The 13,217-nt window shown below is 49.3% G+C and overlaps 1 protein-coding gene across 1 annotated transcript in view; it reads left to right on the forward strand.

The window, feature by feature from the left end:
• Nucleotides 1-6,885: 6,885 nt before the first annotated feature.
• Nucleotides 6,886-13,217, forward strand: part of LOC149366282 (uncharacterized) — a 35,345-nt gene continuing 29,013 nt past the window's right edge. The window contains exon 1 of the mRNA XM_089550004.1: nucleotides 6,886-7,413. Within this exon, the coding sequence (XP_089406130.1) occupies nucleotides 7,290-7,413 (124 nt within the window). The 5' untranslated portion in view covers nucleotides 6,886-7,289. The remainder of the gene's footprint in view (nucleotides 7,414-13,217) is intronic.

Genomic DNA, 13,217 nt, shown 5'->3' on the forward strand with positions numbered 1-13,217 from the left:
TTGTACCCCCATTACCCAGGAATATGCATCCTATTTATCACTCAGTGCGCCAGACCAAACGGGCAGAGGCGCTAGAGAAACGCTTCAGCTGCTACAAAGACGAGGACGTGGTTTACGTGGATGCCGCTAAGTATGGTAAGAACAAGATGACCCTCGCGGTCGTCAATAATAAACAACTCCTCACAATAAGTGCCTCCATACTCTCGGGTAACCCAGAGACTGCAGAGGAAGCTGCCATAGCACTGGCTTGTGTAGGCACAGTGACTCCAAAGTGACTCCAAAGTTGCCATACTAAATTTCAGCAGGGGCCGGGTCTCCCCTCTAACGAATACAATTCTAAGCCGTCATGTAATAGACCGGAAAATTACACTAGTCTGGACACCAGCACATGCATCCGTGCCTGCTAATGAGACGGCCTACGAGTTCGCGCGAGGCTTTTCCTTCCGGGCGGACCCGAGCGAGGTGGTCCTTACAGACAGGGATCGCATGATAACATACAGGGAAATTACACAGCACTATCGTTTGCAATGAGCTAGACTTCATCCAGCGGATAGATCCTTGTCCAGATACCAAGCCATCAACTGGCGCCGGTTACGAACTTACATCTCTCCAAACCCGGCCCTCTGAAGTCTTATGTACCCAGGGCAATTTTCAGACTAATGCGCAAACTGCGAACTTAGGGCCACCTTGGACCACATACTATGGGAATGTCCTCATGCCCCCCGGGAGGGACGAGGTGTAAACACGAATGATCAATGGGAGACCTTACTACTGAGCTCCGACCCGGCGACTCAGTTACAACTCGTCCGACTGGATGAAGCCGCCGCCGAGAGTCAAGACCTTTCGGCCGTCGTCTAGGCGGGTAGCCCTCTGGCTACCCTCCTTCTGTTGGACCTTAAAAGTTTTCGTATCCTATTCTATCCCGCGTGAAAGGGATGAACAAAGAAGAAAAGGTTGATGGGGCCTCCTGTTCGGGTTGGTGCTCCCTGCTGCTCCCTCCTATGAACTAGTCACCTACCGCTTGTAAATAAATATAAATAGTATTTCCCCGTAACAGTATTTTGTACTCATGAATGCATTAGAAATATGTAGGAAACCGCATCCTGTAATTTCATGCTTAGTATTGGAAATGTATGGTTAAAATTTGCCAAACATACGTGACTTAAAGCATACTTCGAGCACGTTTCAAACACGAAAAAATATGTGTGCAGTTTTAGTATCTTGCCAATGTATTGAAAATATGCTTCTTTTACGGCGAGGTTCGGGTGTCCACCGAGAGATGGGAGACGGCTTTGGCGCCAATTTCGTATCCTAAAAAAAAATTCAAAAGCAGACGATACCTTTCTCTCTCCTATTCGTCTGCCTTCCTTTGGCATGAGAGAATTTTCTTAGTTTCCCGTTTCAAATAGTCGGTACTGCATAGCTTTGCAGACGACACCCTGATTTTCGCTTCGCTCCGGTATGAGGCAAAGTAAAAACAGACTGACACACGATCAATGGCGACGATGTATAAGATTGATGCAGAGTTGTCTCTGCTAGCATTGCAGTTCCTGCTGTGTGACCCATCTGCGGTTTCACTGAATTCTGGTCATGGCGCTTGGCTGCTGGACCGAAAGACGCGGGTTGGATCCCGGCCGCGGCGGTCAAATTTTGAAAGAGAAGAAATTTTAGAGACCCGTGTAGCGTGCGATGTCAGAGCAAGAGCCCCAGGTTGTCGAAACTTCCGGAGCCCTTCACTACGGCGTCCCTCATAGCCTGAGTCGCTTTGGGACACTAACCCCCCATAAAACCAAACGAATCAAGCGTCTTTTGTGACCGTGCCTGCGTAAGACACCGGAGTGCAGCCGTGGCAAGTGCAGAGCTCGCGCCCAACGAGCGGCAGCGTTCCGTGCCGTGCACGACAGCGTCTCATCGAAGGCACATCGGAAAGAGCAGGATAATTGCGGAGGACGCACCATGGCGTCGAACGCGTTTAGAGATCACGCCATCCTCCTCAATCGCGAGCTCGACGCCTCGCTTCGCTTTTCTTTCCTTAAAATCATTTTTTTTTTGTCACCAGCACGTACATGTCCCGGAAGGCAAGGAAATTGCACGGGTCTGCCTACTGACACGAGCTGAGCCACAACCGCCGTCAGTCACGTGCGGAGGAGTTGAAAGATAGGAGAGGAGAGAGAGTGAAAGAACAGACGCGCCTGGCAACAACCGCATCCTCCGCCGAAGCTATATAGCCGAAGCGATGGCGTCGCCTCTAACCGATGCCCCCCCCCCCCCCATTCTTCCTACCATTGCAGGCAACTCGCTCGTCTCTCGTGCACGCGCAAATAACTAATAGATAAAAAGCGTGTTGGACCTTTGGATGGGCAGACGACAGCGTTCGCCAAACGCCGCGAGCGTCCGGTCGCAACGCTTTTACTGTGTATTTTTGCTTTGTTTTTTGTCTTTTTTTTCCCCACCGAGCTCCGCGTGGACACCGTGCAGCGCGTAGGTTAGCTGTGGCCTCTTTCGGAGCTTGCAACGAACGCTGGTTTCAACGGGCCTCGCATAACCAGGGTTTCCGGCGACGGGCTTTGCGAGTCTCGCTAGAATTGTTTTTTGGCGAGTACTAAGGTTGTTGAAAAAGGTTTGGTTTATGGGGGTTTAACCACCCAAACCGACTCGGGCTATGAGGGACGCCGTAGTGAATGGCTCCGGAAATTTCGACCACCTGGGGTTCTTTAACGAGCGCTGACATCGCATAGTACGCGTGCCTCTAGAATTCCGCCTCCATCGAAATTCGGCCGCCACGGTGGGCGTCAAACCCACGTCTTTTGGGTCAGCAGCCGAGCGCTTTAACCACAGAGCCACCGCGGCGGCAGGTTTTCGGAAAAGATTCGGTAAACTTGGCTCCTTAGAGGCCTTGCTGTCTTTGATGCGGCATCAGGAATTTGACAAAGTCAAACTTAAAAACAGTACCAAATGTCACTTTAACTCCCTTCGCTCGGTAAGCGCCATTTTTCACCGAAGTTGTAAACCTAAGATTCACAGTGCTCTTCAATACAGAGGATCCTTCCGAAATGTCTTTAAAAATTACCAGGGAGACTGAACACAGTTCTTCCCAAGGGTTTTTTTTTTTTTCATCCTTCGATCGAACGAAAAGCATGCCACTCCTATCAAGCAGTTCCTTACACACAAGGTGAAGAGTCAGAGTGTCATATCTAGCATGTTACACTTGCTGTACGCTGCTTCCTGACAGAAAAAAACAGTGTCTAAGATTCTAGGGCATCAATTTAAATTGTTAGGCAGGCAATATTGGACAACTGTAAGACACTGCCGTAGAAATATCGAAGGTAATTAAATTGTTCTGATTCGCAGCACAATCTTCCTTTTCAACTTCTTCCATCGTTCGAAACGACTGGCTGACTGCCATATAAAAACAGTGGGGAACGTTTCTGACGGTAGCAAAAACGTTCACAAGAAAATGTGAGCCTGGCGAAGATCTCAGCAGATATGTTGACCGCCATAGAGGAATCTTACGGTATAGGAAAATGTTACTTGTCCACAATTCCCGGGCCTGATTAGAAATGTCTGCCCAAAGCGCACCACTTTAAGTGAGTGCCATACACCCGGCGCTAAAATTTAGTCGTGAATATAACTTTTTTTTTTGCTGAAATTCCGTACATGGGTTTACTTTTTCAGCTCGTGAAATGTTCCGAGTTGAAAATGTTTGTGTGTGCTGATATTCTTGCGTGACCTCTTAATTTGTCCGCAGAGGCTTACTTTAGCTGCTGTGGTTCAAGCCCTGAAGTGATTACAGGGGTCTCTCCACGGTCAGTGCACGCTAAAGATCCCCAGGTGGTAAAACATATTCCGGAGACACGGCAGTAGAGGCAGAGGAAGTAGCCGTTGCTCTGGCAGTGGAGGAGTGCTATTTGGTGGTAGCTTCATAGGCACACCGTTTCCCTGGAATGGCGTTCGGCTGCAAATATCGAGGACGCGGAATAAAAGCCCTGCCAGTGCGGCTATGTTTTCATCGAAGCGAAATGCAGACGTCCTTGTGGGTGCTCTGGGACATCGGTGCCTGCCAGCGAAACCGAATTGCTCTTAAGACGAAGACTTCCAATATGGCGGCCCTTTTTTCTTTCTTCTTAAACTTCCTCCCCCTCGTTTCCGTGAAGCGGTTCGGTGTGCATAGAAAGAGCGGCAATTAACAGCGCCTTTCCTTTATTGATAAAAAAACATGCTCTTTTGTGGATTTTTTTTTTTCGTAGTTAAACCGCAGATAATTTTTTTTTTCCGAGCGCTCAAAAAATGGTGCAACCGTGGCCTCAAATCAGCAGTGCCTATTATTTCGTTTCATGTTGAGCCCAGCAAGTGGTCGAAGTCGAGAGCCCTCCACTACGACACCTGTCTCACTTTTTTTTCGTCCACTCCCACCTTCCTGCCTTCCTACAAGGCGCGGTTGAGGTGTCCACCAAGAAGAGATACAGGCGCCATTTTCTTTCCCGAAACACCACTACTAAAACCAACCTGAGCACGCCTCCTCTAACAATAGCGGCTCCTCGGTAATCGCGAGCCAGTGAAGATACACCGGGGAGCTTGAACCCCGTCGCTATCAATATGCCAACATCAGAGCCACGGCTTAATACGGCATCGAAGCCACAGAGCCGTGGTCGCTCCAGCTACAGTTTCTGTACGACCGTCTAAGGCGAACCAACATTGATGGCCAAATAAATTCTGGAACTCGACTCAATCTCAAACGATAGCCGATGGAGCTTGGGGTACACCTCGAAGCTTAGAGAACAAATCATGACGATCTTCATGAGTGGTCATGCCACAGGAATCTCCTCAATGTAACAAAAAGCCACCCAGCATGGGTCCCCGTAAGCGGAACACTTTCTGATCTTTAAGGGAATAAAAGATCCTGAAGACGTCTCAACATGCGGGAACACAGAAAGAATTGAAAAAAAAACAGCGCTAATAAAGAGAAACCGGAACAGGCGTCTGTTAAGCAAATCCCTCTATGACACCTGTATGGGTTCCACACCGAGGTCCAATAAATGTTAATGCCGCCATATTCTTTCCCTCCCGCGGTGGCCGAGTACTTAAGGCGCTAGTCTACTGTCCGGTACACGCGGGTTTTAATCCGACCGCGGCGGCCGCATTGAGATGAAGGCGAAACGCAACAAGCGTCCGTGTGCTGTGCGACGCCAGTGCACGTTAAAGATCGCCAGGTGATCGAAATTATTCCGGACATCTCCACTACGGCACCTCTTTATTCCTTTCATCTTTCACTCCAACCGTTATCTCTTTCCTTATGGCGCTGTTCGGGGGTCCACCGAAATATGTCACAGTTAATGCGTCATTTCCTTTCCTCGAACACCAATTTTCAACTTTTTTATATCCATGTTTTCAATGCTTTTTCGTACCAATGATCTACGGTTGCATCTAAAGGTCGCGCATTTCGTGCATCCGGTCTGAAGTATTTGCGCAGGTAACATCAAGAACCAAGCATGATTGCAAATATTTTCATATGCAATGTCGCCGGTCTTCACGTATTAATAATATCTTTATTTGAGCCGGAAGATAAATTTAGATGCAGCCTGTCTAACGACAGGCAGACTATGATACCTCGGAACAACCTTCGGCGATCAATTCCGCAGTTTTATGTAATATTTCCGAGCGAATGTTGTCACTTCACAGCACTAATTAGCTGCATCTTTTAGTGTTACACCACGAAAGCAATATACCTTTTTATTTTGCCTCGAAGATGCAGCCGTCCCCGCCATATGCTTCCGTTGACACACGGCATTAAAATTTCATTCCGTGTTTTTTTTTATTAGGTGTCGTCGATATCCTTAAAATATTGGCCAACCAACAATGACACCATGGCGCTGAGAAACGCAATTTTCTGTAATTAAAGCGGAATATTAATTAAAAAACAATAGCAGATTACCAGAACTGTCGCAAAAACCGTCTCCAAACACTCTTTAAAGTTGCACCAGGTTGCACAGAAAAGAACGCAGACCATTGAAATCAGCGTTCCTTCCCTTTCCATATATGGGCATGGCTCCCTCCCGCTGGTACAGGTGTCCACCTAGAGTTCAACGCTTGGTGATGCTGCGCCGCTCCTAACGCGCTTCTTTTTATCTTTATTTGTTTACGCGTGTGTTGGGAAGGCGCAAGTTTTAAGCATGAAATGCTTTTAGCCCCCGTTGTCGGCAGTATGGTGACGTCACGCCGAGACCGAGAGCCATCATCCGGGCACTGAAATCCACTCATCCGGGCATTGAAATCCACTCATCCGGGCATTGAAATCCACTCATACGGGCTTTGAAATCCACTCATACGGGCATTGAAATCCACTCATACGGGCATTGAAATCCACTCATACGGGCACTGAATTCCAGTCATCCGGGCTCTGAAACGAGAACATCCGGGCACCGTACGAGACTTAACGAGATTTAACGAGACTCTGTAAGCCCTCCTACGCGACCAGCATGCAAGCGCCGGTTGGTCTCCAAAGGAGACAAAAAATAATTGCTGCCAGTGCCTTCTCAATGTTTATCAAGATATCAGTGGAGCTGTGGGTTTGATAATGCACGGAATTATAATTTCCGATTTCTAATAACGCGTGCAAAAAGCACATAAATGCCATGTTACACTTCGTTGTCATACGTGATCCGGGGGAGAAGCGCTGCGTTCAAAGGGCAAGGCATCGCGCCGAACGGGTGGTGGCGTTCCTCCCTTCCTTTACGGTGCGGTTCGGGTGTCCACCGAGATGGCAGAGAATTACTGCGCCATTTCCTTTCCTCAAAAAACCTTGCGTTCAAATGGCAAGGCATCGCGCTGAACGGGTGGTGGCGTTCCTCCCTTCCTGTACGGTGCGGGTGTCCACCGAGATGACATCAGGCCCGTAAACATTTCATGCTTACTCTACTCTCGGTTACGGGAGAGGCAGAGATTTTTTTTACAACAGGGACCTACACATTCTCCAAGGCTGGTGCTGGAGAGTCTTTTTTAGTTATTAGCTATTTTGATTAGTTATTAGTTTAACTTCGCCCGATAGCACTCGGAACGTTAATGAGCGAGACTTGCACACGCCCGGGAGGAGGGAAAAGGAACGCGGGGTATCGTCTGCAAAGCCGGGCTTGAAGGCAGATAGAAGAGGGAAAGGAGGGAAGACACCTTTATATGGAATTGTTCAGAGAGACAGTCCTCATAGCTTGACGGACTCTATTAGCGGACGTTTGACCGCACAGATACGTCTCCCATTTGGCACCCTTGTGTCGCTGTTTACGGATTCGGAGAGTATGGACGACGATGACAGGACATGGGACGGCGACGACTTCAGGCAGAACAAGAGGCGCAAACGGTCGTCTGCAAAGAGGAATTCGAAGCGAAAGAGTGCAGAGGGACCCCGAGCCAAGCCGCGCGGTGAGTGTTGCACGACGGCCAGCCGCCATGTTGACCTACTTTCTCGTCCTCCCCGCGCTGTGAAGTTCACCGGGACCGGGTCGGGCTAAGCCTATCTGTACGGTGTCCGCAGTTCACTGTATCGGCGGCGTGTTATTGCTCGTTTCGCGCTATGGCGCGGTTATTTAGGTGCGCTTCTTACTGGCGCTTGCTCGCGCATTTGCGCGGGTGCTTGCGATGGTATTTCACTGGCGCCCGCTCAGCTGAGCGAGTTCGCGAGGGCTCGCATGGCGCGAGCCATCACCCGCTCATCGAGGGCGCGTCACGGCCGTCGTTGTTCGGGAATGGCTTGAGGATGCGAGGCCGCCATGTTTGGCGCACCGGGCAAGCATCACTTTTTTTTGTTCAGCGAGATTGGCCACCTTCTGCATTAGCTTGTGTAATCTTATTACGTTTAGGCAGATGGTGACAAGACTTATTCGTTAAATTTAGTGAAGCACGCTGTTTAGTCTTATTTAGTTGATTTATTTTTCTTGTTCATTGATTGGTTGGTTGGTTCATTTCTGACTGACTGAATCATCACTCACCTATTTGGGTGATATGTCATGTCTAATAATTGATCAATTCATTGGTTCATTTTATTGATTAGTTGAGTGATATTATTGATATACTGATCGACTGATTGATTGGTACGCATGGCGCTAGCCATCCCCCGCTCAGCGAGGGCGCGTGACATCGCGGTTCTTCGAACATGGCGTGAGGATGCGAGGGCGCCATGTTTGGCGCACCTGCAGGCGTAATTTTTTTTGTTCAGCTGTATTGGCCACGTTCTGCATTAGTTTGTATAATATTATTACGTTTGGGCAGATTGTGACAGGACTTATTCGTTAAATTTAACGAAGCATGCTATTTAGTTTGATTTATTAGTTTTTTTTATTTATTTTTCTGGTTCATTGAGTGATTGACTGAATCGTCACTGATTTATTTGGCAGATCTATCGTGTTTAATAATTGATTGATTCATTGGATAACTTTAATGATTCATCGATTGATAGTATTGACATGCTGATCGACAGATTGATACGCTATATAGTATACGGGCTAGGTTAAAAAGGGCCTTTTCCGTGTGTTCTTCGTCCGTTTGTATTTTATTGCGAAAGCAATACTGCGCTCACTAAAGGCCTTTCGCGTAGCGGCGGCCGGTAGCCACGTTCGACCTTTAGAATGAACTCTGACGTAGCAACAGTTGCGGTGGACACCTGAACCGCCCCGTACAAGAAAGGAGGCAGTGAAAGTGAAAGAAGAAAGACGGAAGAGGAGCCGTGGGGAAGAAAAATGAAAATTCTATTTGAGGACAGGAAATTACGCAGTGACTGTCTCGCATATCTCGGTGGACACCCGTCATTCGTTTGCAGAGTAGTAGTAGTAAAAACATTTATTTTTTTTTTTCAAAAGGAAGAGTTAAGGAGTAGGGGGATGTGGATAGATAGATGTGGAGCTACAGTGGTCGGTCTTCCCTAGTCCAGGATACCGTTGGCCTCCGCCGCTGCCTTGGCCCTCGTCACCAGCATTAGCTGAATGCTCGGGTCGGAGTCAGCCAGGAGGGCCTCCCACTGCTCTAGACTAGGGCTATTTACCTTTGGTAGTAAAGGGCTTTTTTCGCAGCCCCAGGTGGCGTGGTACGTTGTGGCGTAGCCCCCACACCACACGCACTCTTTCGCGTATCTGTTCGGCCACATTTTGTGATACATGGCTCTGCTTGGGTAGGTGTCTGTTTGTAGTCGTCTGAGCGTGGTGGCCTGCTCTCTGTCGAGGATATCCGCCGGAGCCGAGTACTTCTTGCGCGCTCCCAACAACGCCTTCATTGCCTCCCCGTAAGATTCTGGCGTGCTGAAGGGTTCCACCGGCAAACCCGCCCTCCGGTTCGAGAACCCTCGGACAACGGTGTCTGCCATGAGATTTCCCTCAACCCCAGTGTCAGGGACCCAAATGATGGTGTGTTGAATGTTTGTGTTGTTTGATCCATGTCTGTGTTGTTTTTGTTCGAAGAGGATACTCGCGGCTTTTCGGCCGATCCTTCCATCTCTGTACGCCCTTGCTGCAGCCTGAGAATCCGTGGCTATCCAGTAACTCAGTCCCTGCCGATTGGCTTCAGTCAGGGCTAGAGCTATGGCGATCTCTTCCGCTGCTTGTGTTGTCCTTGTGCGCACTGATGCACCAGTAACTATATTCCCATTGGCGTTCACTACTGCTACCGCCCTAGCGTTTTCCTTCGTTCTGTACTTGGACGCGTCAACATACAGAACCATCTGTTTCTTCTTTAGGAACCTGTCCAACTCCAATGATCTCGCCGCCCGTCTTCCTTCGTGGTTCTTCGGGTCGGAACGCAGGAAGTGGGAGTGAAAGAAGGATTGAAAAGAAGGCCCATAGTGAAGAAAATGAATTAGAGGAAAGGAAATTACGCAGGAGGTTGAGCCGCTCCGCGGAGGATAGGCCACAGTTGGCACGATTCCTCCGCAAAGACGGACTCCGCGAGCAGGAGCCATTAAAGGCTTTCGCCTTAAAATGAATTAGAGAAAAGGAAATTACGTACAGGCGCTAGTGACGTTATAGCGTGACGGCATACCAGGAGCGAGAGACGGGCTACCAATTCGGCTCGTCGGGTAACGGTGACCGCTTGGCACAGCGCGCCGCGCTCTTCCAACAAGAGGCGCTCTATATGCAGTATAATACCCCTGTCACACGGGCATTTCGAAGGTCCTCGAACCGATAGTCTATCGACTCGAAGGCATACCTGCTTTCGCAACCTACCAGGCTTAACCAAAGCTAAGCCCCCGCCAATTTTTAAGGCGAAAGCCTTTAATGCCTCATGCTGTCGTTAGCAATCTGGGTCGGCAGCCGACAGATGTGTCCGCGTTTTGACGGGTGTCCACCGAGATATGTGAGACAGTTACTGCGTAATTTCCTTCCCTCAAATACAATTTTCAGTTTCTTCATAATGGCCGCTGTTTCTTTCACTGCCACTTCCTCCCTTCCTGTACGGTGCGGTTAAGGTGTCAACCGAGATGACTGAGAATTACAGCGCCATTTCCTTTCCTCAAAAAGCGTTGCGTTCGTGGCGTTCCGTGGACACCCTGGCAGCGCTACAACAAGCTGTCGCGTTCCTCTCCTAAAGGCGAAGCTTAAGCGCCTTTAATTAGCAGTCGGAGCTGAGTGATTAATCAGTAATTAGCCATTAATCAGTAATTTGTCCTTACTTGGTCATCAATTATGTGTGACGTCATCCAGTGGTGACGTCACCAGTGTCACATAGGCAAAGTCGTGCTTAAAACACTTTCGCCTCTACGCACTTTAGACGGTCAAAGTGCGCCCTGTATTTTTTTACACCCGTTTTTGAACCATGCATTATTGCATACTTGTCCGATTTTCTCCCCTTCTTAGTAGATGGCGGTTTAACGTTCCAGTGAGTAATTCGTGAAACATTAAGAGACATAATATCGGTACTGGGAATGATGGGTTCGCTGGAATGATCAGTCAGTGCTAAAGGCAACCTCTTGGGCTCGTGCTGTGACACGCGCTTGTGCTACCGGATTAGAGCAGGCCGGCAAGATCTCCCACTTTTGCTAGCCTACAAGCTTCAGGAATTCGGGCGGTGAGTCTGCTGGTCACAAAGCGACGTGGGCTGTGAGGAAATTTGGTAGTTAAGTGGAGAGCCTCGGATAAATATCCACACAAACCAGACGAAACCCCACAAACCAAACCAAACCTAAATATCGACCACCTGGGGTGCGTTAACGTGTGCTGGTATCGCGCAGTACACGGGCAGTTATAGATTCACCCCCATCCAAAAGCGGCCGGGATCAAACCGGGGTCTTCAGGTCAAGCGGACGAACGCCCCAACAGTAAAGTCCAGGTTCTTCCTCTTTCTTGCACCAGAGGTGCCCCGCCAGAGACGGTTTGTAGACCAGAAGTTTAATCGTTATCTTCGCACCAAGGGTGCCCCGTCAAAGACGGTCTTACGATGAGCTGGGACGCAGAGATAAAAAAGGGAATACTTGAAGATTTATATAGAGATATTTACATGACATACAAATTGAGGCACTGGAGACAAATTTAGCGGCAAAATAGAAATTAAGCAACAAAGATACAAAACAACCAAAAAGTGGATATGCCTAACATTAGGGGAGACCCCCACTCGGCATAGCCGAAGATGCATAGCACCTGACCTTAGCTCAGAACCCTTATTCCGGCTCCGGTGCCCGGTTTTAAAGACCTAGAGGCCCGGCCCACCTTTAGTAGCACCCAATCATGTTACACTCCTAACATGATTGGTTCATCGAGAGCATGGCCAGCCCTCCAGCTTCTACAAGGTAAACCACCCTCTCTACCACAAAATACAAGTAAAAACAAACCCACACGCACAGATGTGCCAGCACGTGCGATGTAAAACATTCTCTTCGTCGCAAAAAAAAAAAGAATAAAAGAAACGCAAGTGCAAACACCCAGTCGTGCCCGCACGTGCTAGGTAGAACATCCTTTCCTTCGCAGACAAATACACGCGGGGCGGGGGACACCCGTACTTCCCGGCGCATTCTCGAGCGGCCGCGTTCCGAGAAAGGCGACGCTTCGGTTTGGTTTGGTTTATGAGGTTTAACGTCCCAAAGCGACTAAGGCTATGAGAGACGCCGTAGTGGAGGGCTCCGGAAATTTCGACCACCTGGGGTTCTTTAACGTGCACTGACATCGCACAGTACACGGGCCTCTAGAATTTCTCCTCCAAAGAAATTCCAGCCGCCGCGGCCGGGATCGAACCCGCGTCTTTTGGGTCAGCAGCCGAGCACCATAGCCACTGAGCCACCGCGGCGGCTTCGCTTTGAGGGAGAAAAACCGGTCCCGATGACCCCGCGTACACTACCGATCCCTTACACGCCCTTACCAAGATTCTACAAAGGGCTCAAATTCCACATTTAGAATTACAACCAAGAAGGGATCGGACAAACTCATGAAATCGCCCTGAGGGCGACGTACGCAGAGCAGCACATAATTAGTAATTAGATCAGCACTGGCACCAACAAAACCCTCGCAGGACGAGGAACATAAATAAAATGCACTCTCAAATACACACGGTGGCATGCTTGATGTGCGCTGTAAAACGGAGTCCATGTTGTCGCGCTGCGACCTGTTGCACCTGCATGCACGCCCTCGTCCTGCTCACGAACGAGCACACACACACACCGACACTCGCAACTGGAGCGTTCAGTAGCAGTGATATGGGGTCCGTAAGCGGCCACGTGAGCCTCCTTGGCCGCACCGAGCGTTCCTGGGTGCGTTCAAGCTACCACGTGTGTCAATCGACACGATTAAAGCCTAACGGTCTATCTGCTCATTACGCTGGTCCCACAACGGGACGATAACTCAAAAGTTGCTGCCCCCCAGGATCGAAAACGTCCTGGTCCTCGAATGTCTGCTGTAGTGCGGCCAGTTCTGTTGCTTTTCGCCACCCGTTTCCTTCTTTCAGCGTAACGTACTTTAGTGCTGCATCTGAGAGGTTATTCTTTAGCTGGTCCGCCACTAACAGCTCCAGCAACTGCTCAAAGGTGCTGACGCTGCGCGCGTCTAAATAGGAGCGTAAGTAGCTCTGGAGACGCGTCGTATACGCTCTCCATCCTTCGGTGCTCCGTTTCCTCGCGCCTTTAAATCTACTGAGGTACTCTCCCGCGGAGAGTTTCAGCTCCTCCAGTACCGATTTCTTTACCGCTTCGTAGTCCCTGTGCTGAGATGGCGCTAAGCGGGTCGACACAAACTGTACTTTATCGACAACGAGCG

Source organism: Amblyomma mixtum, chromosome 1 (assembly GCF_055824585.1).
Source record: "Amblyomma mixtum isolate Tamu chromosome 1, ASM5582458v1, whole genome shotgun sequence".
In the NCBI taxonomy this organism is placed as follows: domain Eukaryota; kingdom Metazoa; phylum Arthropoda; class Arachnida; order Ixodida; family Ixodidae; genus Amblyomma; species Amblyomma mixtum.